Source organism: Gorilla gorilla, chromosome 12 (assembly GCF_029281585.2).
Source record: "Gorilla gorilla gorilla isolate KB3781 chromosome 12, NHGRI_mGorGor1-v2.1_pri, whole genome shotgun sequence".
NCBI lineage: Eukaryota > Metazoa > Chordata > Mammalia > Primates > Hominidae > Gorilla > Gorilla gorilla.
In genome coordinates this window covers 124,302,851-124,317,147 of record NC_073236.2, presented here as the reverse complement: position 1 = coordinate 124,317,147, position 14,297 = coordinate 124,302,851, and the positions used below count along the sequence as shown (strand labels likewise).

The 14,297-nt window shown below is 37.4% G+C and overlaps 1 protein-coding gene across 1 annotated transcript in view; it reads left to right on the top strand.

Annotated features, from left to right (window-relative positions):
* DDX1 (DEAD-box helicase 1) overlaps positions 1 to 14,297 on the top strand; it is a 39,542-nt gene that overhangs the window by 7,572 nt on the left and 17,673 nt on the right. Inside the window, exons 6-15 of the mRNA XM_004028864.5 lie at positions 504 to 600; positions 2,784 to 2,831; positions 5,647 to 5,730; positions 6,306 to 6,389; positions 6,928 to 7,004; positions 7,551 to 7,623; positions 9,084 to 9,160; positions 9,284 to 9,398; positions 10,310 to 10,448; positions 14,143 to 14,203. Coding sequence (XP_004028913.1) covers positions 504 to 600; positions 2,784 to 2,831; positions 5,647 to 5,730; positions 6,306 to 6,389; positions 6,928 to 7,004; positions 7,551 to 7,623; positions 9,084 to 9,160; positions 9,284 to 9,398; positions 10,310 to 10,448; positions 14,143 to 14,203 — 855 coding nt within the window. The remainder of the gene's footprint in view (positions 1 to 503; positions 601 to 2,783; positions 2,832 to 5,646; positions 5,731 to 6,305; positions 6,390 to 6,927; positions 7,005 to 7,550; positions 7,624 to 9,083; positions 9,161 to 9,283; positions 9,399 to 10,309; positions 10,449 to 14,142; positions 14,204 to 14,297) is intronic.

The window sequence follows — 14,297 nt, the reverse complement described above, 5'->3', positions numbered from 1 at the left end:
AAAGGTAAGGAATTAATTACTTGCTACTGAAAATGATATTTTTGTTGCCAGCTAATTATGAAGAGCTAAAAAAAGTATGACCTTAAGAACATAGTTTTAAATGGGTGTTAGAGAGTTACAGTAGCTTTAGTGTTTATACTCACTTCTGAATTTTAATATCATGACTCTTAAGAAGGTTACATACAGAAGTTGATCTCCTACTGGCCTGGACTAGAGAAATAATTTGTCGGACTGGATGGTATTTTTCCTCTTTAGTGTAGGTTCATTCTACCGGTCTCCATTGTTTTATCTTTTTGTGATGTTAGCTGTGTCCTATTTCCTTCATTCAGTCCACTCTGTGTTGTCTGATGGGTATTTTTGGTTTGGGTAAATGAAATTGTAGTAGCAATCTGGAATATGTATAATTAGTTGATGTGTGTGCATAACTTTTGTCATTTATATTGGTTATTAAACTGTCATTAATATGTGAATACTAATATAGATACCTTTTGTTTCTTTGATAGGCTTTTAGTATTCCAGTTATCCAGATAGTTTATGAAACTCTGAAAGACCAACAGGAAGGCAAAAAAGGAAAAACAACAATTAAAACTGGTGCTTCAGGTAATTTTTGTAAATTGATATTTCCTTTTATATAAATCATTGGTTCTCATCACTGACAGTTAGGAAAGTGAGATTTGGGTATGCATTTTTAAAATCTTGTCAATATCTGGGGGGTGGTATTGGGATCTGGAACCCTGGAAACCAGGGATGCTAAATGTTGTTGAGAGCCTAAACACTGCAAGGTTGTCCCTCCTAAAATACTAATAGTGTTCCCTTTGAGAAAACACTAGCATTTTGGAGATTACATTTCAATATTATAGTGTTTTTCTTAACCTTATAACTTTCTATGCTTAATGCTAAAGGAAAATAGGTACATTTTACAAAAATATTAAGGAAGGATTTTACAAATAATTTATGGAGTAAAAACCCACGCTGGTGGGAAGTATTGCCTTACAGGGAACAGAGGCATTTTTTTTCCTCTAAGATAAGAAGGGAACCACCTAGGAAGTTAAAATATAAATTTTAAAGTTGTTTCTTATGTGCAGTCCTATCTACATGGAAATTGGTCTTTTTATTAGGGTTTCTGATACTGTCTCTACCGTAATCAATCTTGCCGCAGTTTCTTCATCTTTAAATTGTGTTGCTTCTGTTGAATGTTTTCTAAATTTCATTCTATCTTAATTAATCTTTTGTTATATTTTAATAATATTTTTTCCACATTTTAAGTCACTCTTGTTTCATTATACAAAACAGGATTGTTACAAAACAGCAAGTTGAAGACCAGTGAACCTGTCATATTAACATATTCTTTTCAGTTGTTTGAAAGTAATGTTATACATAAAATGTATAATGTAGAATCTGTGAACTCATGTAAATTAGAGATAGATAATTGATGTAACTATTTACACTATTGGCCTATTCTAAAATAGTTTCAGAATTTGTAACAACTGTGCCGTCATTTATGGGAAATGGTGGTAAAAGAAAACACTCCTAAAGGAGAATAACCATAGTGATAATGGTTCTAAAAGTCACATCCTATGAGGAATAAAGAAAGTAGAAATTTAAACATGGAGAAGTAAAAATGGAGATGGGATAATTGTTAAATTATTGAAGAGAACTAGAGAGAAAATAATTATTCTAGAAAGTAGGACCAGGACCAATTAGAAATAGTTTAGATGAAGATTTCTGTTTAACTTAAAGTACTTCCTAATAGCTACATTGAGCCACAATGCAAGGGAGAACCTCAAAGTTATTTCTACAATGTTCAAAGTGTTAAAGCTGATGATGGATATCTTTTGACCAGAAATAATCTAGAAAGGATTTCTACCGTGAGTGGAAAGTTGGTCTAGAAAGCACGTAGAGCTCTCTTTATTACAATTCTTAGTTTATACGTATACATACATCTTAACAAACTATTAAGATGTGTCAGAAAAGGAAAATGCCAATCTTATAAAAAGGCGGATGAAAAAAATGTGTGACTTTTGAATGTGGTATTGAATTAAGATAAAGGACTTGCTTTTTTTTTGATAGTTACAAGATAATTAGACTCTGAAATGTTGATCAGTTATTTCCTTTATAATTGAAGTCAACTTGTTTGGTTACTTAAACTTCATTTTAATAGTGACCTAGGAGTAAGGACAGAGATCAGTATCATCTGATAGAGAGCACACTGAAGTAAGCAAGTGAGGAGAAAAGGTTTTAGGTCCAGATAGACCAGTGATGATTATCTTCAACATGTCTGATTTTTCAGTTGCGTTTTTGCTTTTAATAAAAACAAGTTTTACTTGTGTATTCTAAATAATATATAAAACCATATTGAATCTAGAGGAATTAAGGTACATAAGTTACTTGTTTTTTTTTTATAGAGCGTTTTATTTTATTTATTTATTTATTTATTTTTGAGATGGAGTCTTGCTCTGTCGCCCAGGCTGGAGTGCAGTGGCTCGATCTCTGCTCACTGCAGTCTCCACCTCCTGGGCTCAAGCGATTCTCCTGCCTCAGCCCCCCGAGTAGCTGGGATTACAGTCACACGCCACCATGCCTGGCTAATTTTTGTATTTTTTTTTTAGTAGAGATGAGGTTTCACCACGTTGGCCAGGCTGGTCTTGAACTCCTGACCTCAAGTGAACCACCCACGTCAGCTTCCCAAAGTGCTGAGATTACAGTCGTGAGTCACCGCACCCGGCCAAGCATTTTAAATTTTATATATCTGTGGGTAACTTTTCTTATTTTAATTTGTTTAGTGCTGAACAAATGGCAGATGAACCCATATGACAGAGGATCTGCTTTTGGTAAGTGGATAGACTTTCCATCAGCTCATTTGTAATTCAGAAACTTTAAAAAATAATACATGAGAACACCAAGTAAATAAGATTAAGATTTAATTTACCAGATATTAGAATTTAGTCACTATCATTAAACAGTATAGAACTGACATAGGAATAGACAGTGGAACATAATGGAAATAAATCTCAGCACATATGAGAAGTTATATGCAGGAAAAATAATTATATTTCATTTCAGTGAGACAAAAGGATGGTTTATTAAGTAAAGGGTGCTGACACGATCCATCTGGAGCAATATAAAATTGACTTCTATCTCATATCATAATTAGAAATAAATTCCATATGTATTTAGGACTTAAATATATATGTATGAATTTGAATACAGAAAACTACATGTATAACTTAGCAGTGGCAAAACTTTCCTAACCCAAATAGAAAATGCAGAAATTATAAAAGAAAGTATTTATAGGTGGAGTTGGACAGTCCTCCTTCTTGGGGTTAACAGACCTTACAGTGGCTTTTATCCAATTCACCAGGCTGGCTGTTCACTTGGGAATAACCTCCATCATGCACAGAGCCATCTGTGATTGTTCCATAGTGAGCAGTGAGACCCGCATCAACTCAAATATGCCCTTCTATTCTGCTGCATTTAAAACTAAGGATACTTTCCTAGAGCAGTTACTCTCAGAATGCATTTTAGTAAAGACTCCTCAGGAAGCTTATGATACTGATCTACAAAATGTAACAGTTCCTTCACACTATACCCTCCAGTTTCAGAGTGTTTTGGTTTTGTTCTTCCCCACATTTACTGCCTTCTTGGAGACCACAGGTCTTAGAAGTACTTTTTGTTGGCCCTGCATAATTTTTCCCTTGGGGGTCAGCTTTGAAGCTGGTGACCAAAGCTCAGATGGACTGAAATCTGAATGTAGTCTCACATCAAGGGCTGACCCAGCACTCTTTTACTTCATTTTAGCTATTACAGATAATAGTAACCAAAGGACTGTATACTTTTTTTCTTATTTGCATTTTCTTTTTTTTTTTTTTGAGACAGAGTCTCGCTCTGTTGCCCAGGCTGGAGTGCAGTGGCGCGATCTCAGCTCACTGCAAGCTCCACCTCACGGGTTCTTATTTGTGTTTTCTTATGCATCCAGTGAACCAGCTCCCCAGGAGTTGGATCCAACTCTAAATTCCACTGATAATTTTTATCATTAGTAGCTGTGTGTAGCACAGCTGTGGCTCCGTACCATAGGTGATCTTGTGGCCACCAAGAAACCTAAAGTTCCTCATCCCCTACCCTTTTATCCTTTTTCTTTCCAAACCACAGTTCTGTGAGCCAAGGCAGTTCTAGCAAACCCTGATTCTGACACCAATTCTGAGAATATAGAGAAATAAACTCCATTTTCCCTGTATACTCTCTCAGCATGCTTCTGACAGCAGATGTGTGGGGTTTTTTCCCACAAGTCAAGCAAGCAGTCAGTTCTCAGCATTTACCAGTTGAGAACTGATGGAGTAAGTAACAGACACATGTTTGTTTATTCATGGTTTCCCCTACTTTCCCATTATGGTTTCTTCCAGCTGAGAACTGTAATTCAATTCAATTCTGACACCGTCTTCATGAAGATAGCATCATATCCCACAGGTTGAGGGTTCAGTCACACAAGACTGTCCCCCACATCTGATGCCCAGGTTGTGGCTTATGCTTCTAACCTATTGGCTATAAATCAGGGTTCCTACAATTCCTTCCTCAGGTTCAATTAATTTGCTAGAGTGGCTCACAGAACTCGGGGAGATATGTTTACTGGTTTATTTTTAAAGCTATTATAAAGAATACTGATGAAGAGATGTATAAGCTGAAGTACGGGAAGGGGCTTGGAGCTTCTCCCCTCCCTGGGCATGACACCCTTCAGGAACCGTCATGTGTTCAGCTATCCTGGAAGCTCCTAGATAACTTTTTAAAAGTTCAGTTCTACATAATTCAGTACCCATATGGGTAAGAATTCATACTTTGAATAATTAAATTTGTGAAAAGTGTAGGAAGATGTGTGTTGAGGTGCTTAACAGTTTGTTCTACTTTCAAGTACAGAATACGAGTTGGAAAGATGAACCAGGACAGAAGTTATAGTTTTTTTCCAGTACAGACAAAAAGCTGAATCTTTACTTAAAACCATTTAGTATGTGGACATCACTGAGACTGATCATGATGTATAGTATAGGATATACCTCATTTTTTAGAGCCCTTATAATATTAGCAAGTAACAAATACATGCTTATTTATTCATGCTTTCTCCTAGTTTCCCATATGGTTTCTTCCATGGATTGAGGAACAAGCTAGAGACAGTTCTGTTATCTTTTAGTTATATAGTCACTCAAGCTCTAATTTAAGTATAAAATCAGGACGAATATTGATGAGCGAGTTGTGCATCATCCTTGAGTACGTTTCTTTAAAGGGCTCCAGAGAATAGTTATCTAAACACATTTGTATTGATGATGCAACTACTATTAGTGCAAGTCAGGTTAAGAGCTGTGTTGAATCCTTTCTAGACTTGTTGCTGTAAAATCTTACCTTAGTTAACAGATGGCAGCATAGAAAATAGCCCCCAACATAGCCAAGGACACCCAGGGAATGAAATGGTTAATTACACTTGGGAAATACTACTATCACTCAGGAATCAGTAAGTCTCAGTCTCTGGAACATTGCAACAAATGAAGGAATTACCTTGTTAGTGAGACTGAATGATTTTTTTTGGTGGTGGGGGGTGGGAATGTATGATTTATAAAACCTGTACTGACGTGTTTTTCTGTGTTTTCTTCTCAAATCCAGCAATTGGATCAGATGGTCTTTGTTGTCAAAGCAGAGAAGTAAAGGAATGGCATGGGTGTAGAGCTACTAAAGGATTAATGAAAGGTATTTGAACAGCATCTGCACTTGTATAAACTTTTGAGGCAAGGTATTAATACATGAGGGTTTTTTTTGTTGTTGTTTGTTTGTTTTTGAGATGGAGTCTCGCACGTCGCCCGGGCTGGAGGGCCCGGGCTGGAGGGCCCGGGCTGGAGGGCAGTGGTGCCATCTCGGCTCACTGCAACCTCCACCTCCCGGGTTCAAGCAATTCTCCTACCGCAGCTTCCCGAGTAGCTGGGATTACAGGCGCCCACCACCATGCCTGGCTAATTTTTGTACTTTTAGTAGAGATGGGTTTCACCATGTTGGCCAGGCTGGTTTTGAACTCCTAACCTCAGGTGATCTGCTTGCCTTAGCCTCCTAAAGTGCTGCCTGCAGGCGTGAGCCACTATGCCTGGCCCATGAGTTTTTAAAAATAGCTTTAAGTCGAGGATCTGGGAAGGTGTTTGATGGTACAAATATACCTATAATTCTTCATTCGGTACATACCAGTGTAATTCAGAAACAATGGGAAGATGGCTTCATGGTAAATGAATTGTGTGTGTGATTTATATAAATCTCAATGTATTTTACCCTTGTAGGGAAACACTACTATGAAGTATCCTGTCATGACCAAGGGTTATGCAGGGTCGGGTGGTCTACCATGCAGGCCTCTTTGGACCTAGGTAAGTGTTTCTAAAATAACTGAATTGATCGATTTACATTTGGGGGATAACATTTTATTATTTGGGGAAGCAAAATAATAAATTTAACCATAAAAAGGTTTTATTTTAAAGACATGGAAACAATATTTATCTGTACCCCACCCTGTTCCAAAAAGGATTTGAAGGAACTTACAAAAAGTACAGATATTATAGCAGTATGAAATGAGGGATAAGAATATGAATGGAGTCAGGGTAAAGTTAGTGTGTGTGAATCTGTACCACACAGTACCATATAGATGCTTCATGTTATTGTAAACTTGCATCTGAATTTCTTAGTGGCCAAAGCAGAGAGGGATGCAGTCTCACTGGTGTCCCTAGTCTCACACACACTCTGTGGCCTAAGCACTGTTTAGTTTTTTGCAGGATTCAGAAACTTAAGGAATAGTTTTCCTGTGGGTTTATGAAATGGACATACTGTGTGAATAAAATTACTTCTTTTAGAGGTCTTTTAATTTTATATTTTCTCTTACCAGAAAAGTAAAATATTTTTTAAATCTAGGTACTGACAAGTTTGGATTTGGCTTTGGTGGAACAGGAAAGAAATCCCATAATAAACAATTTGATAATTATGGAGAGGTAAGCGATTATGTTATGACTTCAACATAGCATAAGTAAGTTTTCTTGCATACTTAATCACTCATGACAGAATGAGGGTATAGAAATGATTCTCAAAATGAGCAGATTTTCTGTATATTTTCCACAGAAAGCTTGGATTTGGACTTTAGTGAAGAAATATTGTCAAGCTAGATAAATATGTAGTAGTTATAATTTTTCTTTTATGCCATTTGTTATCCCCTCCAAAATACATTACGTTGTCTTCTCTTTTCACCTCATTTTGATTTTGGCTTTGATACATGTTATTCTCATTTCTTATTATTGATCATGATGAATCTAAATATAGTTCGTCTGGTGAGCTGAAATCTACAGTAGTGTGAATGAGCCTAAATATGTTGATTCTAACAAGCCTGTCAAATGCTTGTACTATTGTATATGTCATATGCTCTAATAGGCATTTTTGATTTAAATAATTATTTTGAAACACATACTTTTGATGCAGCTATATTTTAACTTTATTTAAGAATTTGCTTTCTGTTAATAGCATTTGACTTTCTGGTGTTCTAGGAATTCACTATGCATGATACCATTGGATGTTACCTAGATATAGATAAGGGACATGTCAAGTTCTCCAAAAATGGTAAGCTCTATATGGATCTTAGTAGTGAAAAGATACATGATATTCAATAATTGTGATTTTTAAAAATCCCCCCACCCTGTTTTTCAAATCCCCGTCCCTCCCTCCCTGCCTTTACTTGAACAAATATTTATTGAGCATTGACTATGTGTAAGGTACCCTGGTAAGTACTGGAGGCACAGAAGAAAATGGAATAGACATTTGGGGCTTACACACTAGTGGTGAAAGACAGACATATAATACCATGTTAGGTGGTAGTAAGTGCTGTGAAGGAGGGTATAAAGCAGGGGAAGGAAGTGGAGAGTCATAGCGGTTTGGGGGTTTGTGCTTTTGTGTAGGGCAGTCAAAAGGCTTGATAAGGGACATTTAAGTAGAGATCCAAATGAGTTGGGTGGTAGGCCATGCAGATTTCTGCAAAGAGCATTTCAGACCGAGGGAATAGTAAATGTGGATGCCCTGAGATGGAAGCGTGCTTGAGGTGTCTGAGTCACAGCGAGGAAGCCACTAGATCTGGAGTGCTCTGGGGATAAAGGACGGTGGTAGAATGTTAGATCAGTGAGGTGGTGAGGCCAGGCCATGGAGAGCCATATGGGCCATGATCTAAACTTTGGTTTTTATTTTGAGTGAAATGGAAAGCCATGAGGGTTTTGAGCAGAGGGGTGGCATCATCTGTCTTTAGTTTAACAGTACCATTCTGGCTGCTTTGTTGAAGACACATTGGAGGGTGGGGTGAGATTGCCTAGGGATTGAGGGTAGTTAAAGAGAAGAAGAGATCTGAGGCCTGGGTTCCTGTGGTTAGGGGTCAGCAAATTGAGGAGAATCCAGCAGAGGGGAATGAGAAGGAAGGCCAGGAGGAGAACCAAGAAAGCATGGGTCCTACAGTCCTGGTGAAGGAAGTGTTTGAAGGATCAGGGAGCAAACACTGTGTTCAGTGCTGCGGATGGGTCTAGTCTAGCAAGATGAAGAATGTGCATTAACTGCTGCATTTGACAAGTGGAAAGCATTAGAGAGCTGTTTTGGTGGAGCAAAGGGGTGAGGGTGGGGAGCCTCCTAATAAGGAGCCAGTTCAATAGAGAATGAGATGAAAGAAAGTGGATACAGTGTAAATGGAAATCGGAGTTTCACTACAAAAGGGAGGAGAAAAATGGAAGGTAAATGGAGGGAGAGGTGAGTTCAAGGGAGGTTTTCTTGTGTGTTTTACTGTGAGAGTATGTTTATATGCTTTGGAATGTCTAATGGAAACGAACTTGTAGACAGGGAGTAATGAAAAATGTAGAGGGGTAGAAGTGACAGTTTCAGGAGTAAAGTAAAAAAATGAAGAAGCTGGCCTTAGGCAGCACAGTTTATCCATAGTGACAGGAGAGAGGCATGAATGCAGGTAAGCTGGTAGATTTGACATTGTCAGCATGAGGAAGGTCTTTTCTGATTGTTTTAATCTCTCTCTCTCTCTCTTGTTTTTTAAGGAAAAGATCTTGGTCTGGCATTTGAAATACCACCACATATGAAAAACCAAGCCCTCTTTCCTGCCTGTGTTTTGAAGGTAATTAGGAATCTAGTTAGAAAAAATTTGCTGTGGTTGTAAGCTGCTTACTCTTCATTATTTTGTATACGATGGTTTTCAATTAGGGTAAGAATTTTAATTTTCTGTTTTATTCAATGCTAGAATGCTGAACTGAAATTTAACTTCGGTGAAGAGGAATTTAAGTTTCCACCAAAAGATGGCTTTGTTGCTCTTTCCAAGGCACCGGATGGTTACATTGTCAAATCACAGCACTCAGGTATTATACCTGCAAGGGTAAGGATTTCTAGAATAGTGAGAATAATTGATGAGAACTCCAGTAAGTAAGGCGTCTCATAGTGAGTTACATATACTTTCCTTGCTGGTTTAGTCACACATCTTTTTTTAACACAGCAGTAAAATTCATTTTTAAAACCTAATTCATAAACTCTTAAGTATTTGGTTTCAGTGTAGGCATTTTGGGATCGCAGTCATAATGGTAATGATATCTAATATTTATAGAATGTGTGCTTATTCAGTGCCAGGGCACCACATTAAGTGCTTTACATGGTTTAGTCTTCACAACAACCCTATAAGGTAGTAGTTTTCCCATTTTATAGACAACCTAACGAATAGGGACTTTAAGTGATTTGCCCAAGGTCACAGAGCAAATAAGTGGTAGAACTGAATTCAAATCTAAGCAGTCTGACTTCCAAGTTTATACTCTTATCCATTGTATATCTAATATTTAAAGTATATTTCATAACTTGTTTGTCACAAAACAAGTGAGTCATTTTTGTAGACATATCAATCAATTAGAATTATTCCAAGTAGATTTTTATTGTTGTTTTAAGAGAGGGGATCTCACTGTGTCACCCAGGCTGGAGTGCAGTGGCGCCATCATAGCTCACTGCAGCCTTGAATACCTGGGCTCAAGTGATCGTCCCACCTTGGGCCGCCCAAAGTGCTAGGATTGCAGGTGTCAGTCACCCCACCAGCCCAAATAGTTTTAATTTAAAGTAGCCTTAGTTTGTTTTAGAAATCTAAGCTTTATTTTGTTTGACTGTCTTCTCTACTTTTTGACAATTATTATGTAAAATGTTGATATTAGAATATTCGTCCTAATGTTTTATAAGTAACAGTATTATAAAGTGTGCTTTGAATGTGTTCTCATCTTTTTTATTCCCTAAGGTAATGCACAGGTGACACAAACAAAGTTTCTCCCCAATGCTCCGAAAGCTCTCATTGTTGAACCTTCCCGGGAGTTAGCTGAACAAACTTTGAATAACATCAAGCAGTTTAAGAAATACATTGATAATCCTAAATTAAGGTAAATCTTCCTTTTGTTCTGAAATGCTTATTGTCTTTTGGTTTGAAGTTTTTTGGAAGAAGAATAAGGTAGAGAAAAATGAAGTAGAAATTCAGTGTGTATACATAATACACGTGTGTGAGTATGTAAATATACTTTAATAATTTCCATATAAAACTCCTGTTTGTTTGCTAAATGGTAAGTATGATTTTTTTTAAATTGAGATTTTTTTTTCCTGTGTCTCTTACATGAAAAGTCATGGTTAGTCAAACAGCATTGGAGTAAAAATCTAATTTTTGGTTTTTTTTCTGAGACCGGGATCTCAATCTGTCACCCAGGCTGGAGTGTAGTGATATGATTGTAGCTCACTGCAACCTTGACCTCCTGGACTCAAGTAGTCCTCCCACTTGAGTAGTTGGGACTGCAGGCACATGCCACCTTTGTAGAGATAGGGTTTCACTATGTTGCTTAGGCTAGTCTCAAACTCCTGGGTGCAAATGATCCTCCTGCTTCAGCCTCCCAGAGTGCTGGAATTACAGGCATGAGCCACTGTGCCTGGCCCTAACAATTTTTTGAAGAGAGCATTTCATTCACTGTTAAATTTATTTCTTCCCTAAATCTGTATAGAAAACGTGCCACTCTATTTCTAGCATGTTAGTAAACTTGGCGAGGTTTATTGTATACTGCATCACGGTGGTGGCTTTCTTCCATTTGGACATTCAGATTGGTCACTGTCTAGTTATAAGACTCTTTCCACCATTGGAAGGATACCATAAATTAAAGTGACCTTGCTCAGTAGCAATCCCTTTGACTTTGGAGAAGGCTATACCATATAAGTAATACACTCTGTTAGTCAATTTGACACTTGATTTTTGTTAATTTTGTCTTTAATTACTTTTTAAACTTGAAACATTCACACACCATAAAACTCATTATTTGAAAGTGTACAATTCAGCCAGGCGTGGTGACTCACGCCTGTATTCCCAGTACTTTGGGGGGCCGAGGCGGGCGGATCACCTGAGGTCAGGAGTTCAAGACCAGCCCAGCCAACACGGTGAAACCCCATCTCTACTAAAATACAAAAATTAGCTGGGCTTCGTGGCAGAGGCCTGTAATCCCAACTACTCGGGAGGCCAAGGCATGAGAATTGCTTGAACCCAGGAGGTGGAGGTTGCATTGAGGCCAAGATTGCACCATTGCACTCCAGCCTGGGCAACAGAGTAAGACTCCGTCTCAAAAAAAAAAAAAAAAAAAAGCAAGTGTTTCTTGGTTCATTGGTTTTTAGTATATTCACAAGGTGTGTAACTGTCACCACTATCAAATTTCAGAAGCTTTGAATATTTTGACATCACAAAAGCCTGTTTTTTTTTTTTAGGTTTTTTTTTTTTTTTTATATGAAGTCTCACTATGTTGCCCAGGCTGAAGTAAGTGGATGTTCACAGGTTCAGTCTTCCTACACTGTAGCCTTGAACTCCTAGACTTAAGGAATTCTCTCTCTTGCCTCAGCCTCCCGAGTAGCTGAGAATACAGGCACATGCCACTGTGCCAGGCAGGCCTGTCTTTTTAATATTGATCTTATTTACAGGTTGAACAAACTTATTTAGGGATAAATTATGTAAAATAATTTCTAATTTTGTTTTGAAGATTGATGCATGTTCCTTATTCAGCAAATGTTCATCTACCTTCCATATGTGAAGTTTTAGGCTGGGAGCCAGGGCTTCAACAATGAAAATTAATCTTCTTTTCACAGAATTAAGTGTGAAAGTGTGGGGATAGTGTGGAGGGGAGAGAAACAAAACAAATACAATAAATGCCTTGAGCATACCATGTAACCAGGGCATCTGCTTAGTGTAAGAAACTCAGGGACCTCTTTATAAAAGGATTTGGGAAGAATGTAAAATGCTAGTGTGAATTGATTTTTGTGCTGTGATTATGTATAAAAATGAACATGATTATAGACAAAAGTTAGAGGGGAAGATGAATAATAAAATCAATTTATTGGTTAAGATGGTAAAGTCATGGGCCACTTGTTTGGTATTCGGTACAAATGGACATTTTCTTTCTTAAAACCCAGCTGAAGTCATGATCTTTGAATGAAGCTAAGCTGGCTGTCCCAGCCCAGCCATCTGCCCCTCCTCTGATACACTGACTGTACATGCCTTTCCCTGATCCTTACATACTGTCATGTGTTACTTTTCCTTACTTTTTAATTTTCTTAATTTTTATTTCCTTTTTAGAGCTATACTTGCTTTAAGTTTCTTGCTTTGAATATGCAAAACTTTTCTCTAACTCAGTTTTACATTCCTTAGAGCAGGGGTGGTTCTTTGGTTCTTTTATATTCTTCAACCCTACAGTGCTTTGCATATAAGCATCAATTATCATGTGTATGTGTGTTTACCTTCTGCCAAGTTTATAGGGATAAATATATCTGATTATAAATGTGGATAAAAGTAAAAGTATTGTTGGAAAAAAAAATGATAGTTTAGGACAATAGTCCAAACCTAGGAACTTGAGGACCTCATTTAAAAATATAAAATGTATTGGTTCCCTCCCCTGGATATACTGAATCAGAATTTCCAGAGAATAGGAATTAGAATCTTTTTTTATTTGTTTGTTTTTTAAGAAAAGCAGCTCCTCCAGGTGATTCTTTTTGGTTTTGGTTTTATTTTTGAGATGAGATCTCACTCTGTCATCTAGGCTGGAGTACAGTGGTGCCTCATAGCTCACTGCAGCCTCGAACTCTAGGGCTCAGGCAATCCTCCCACCTAAGCCTCCAGAGTAGCTGGGACTGCAAGCAAGTGCCACAGTGCTTGGCTAATTTTATTTTTTGTGGAGACATGGTCTTGCTATGTTGTGCAGGCTGGTCTCGAACTCCTGGCCTCAAGCAATCCTTGTATCTCCGCCTCCGAAAGTGCTGGATTATAGGTGTGAGCTACTGCATCTGGCCTTTACTCTCCTGATACTGTCCTTTGGAAGTCTTAATTTTGATGAAATCCAATTTATCTATTTTTCTCTTTTGTCATGGTGTTTTGATGTTGTAGTTAAGATAGACTATGCCTAACCCAAGGTCATGAAAATTTTATTTGTGTTGTCTTCTGAGTTTTATGTTTAGGTTCTACATTTAGGTCTGTGATACATTTAGAGTTAATTTCTGTGTTTGGCATGAGAAAGGGTTTTAACTTCAGTCTTTTGCATGTGCATATCCATGTGTCCCAGTGCCAGTTGGCCAGTCGTTGAAATGAGAAACATTCAAACACAAAAGGGTACTGTGAAAAGTGAGTCTTCTTTCACTCCTTTCCCCAATTTCTAGTTATCCTTTCTGGAGGCAACGTTTTAAATTGATTTTTGTATATTCCTTCCGGGCATTTTATATACATACAAGTATATATGTCTGAAAACATAGATTGAAACCAGGTTTTAAAGAACCTTGAATTATCCTAATGTAGAAGAATATGTAGATGAGAATAAGTTTTTCCATGTTACAAGCTCACACATTCTCTTTCGTGACTTTACCGCACTTCAGCAATAGATACAGCTACGGGGATTTAACTGCTTTGTTTCCCACCTTCCCCAGACTTGTTTTATTGTAGGCTTTTTTCCTCAATTACTTTCTCAGCCTTAATTTCCACCTAAAATAAATGGATGCAGATCAAACAATGTAAAGCAGACTTTAATTTTTGTTTTTTTTGTATTATCATCTTGATATTTATTTCAGGGAGCTTCTGATAATTGGAGGTGTTGCAGCCCGGGATCAGCTCTCTGTTTTGGAAAATGGAGTAAGTTGTAGTTTTAATTTTTAAAACATAATGTCATGGGCTGTCGTTTTAGCAATACAGCTCTGTTTTGTTTCAAGAAAATTTAAGTGAGGCT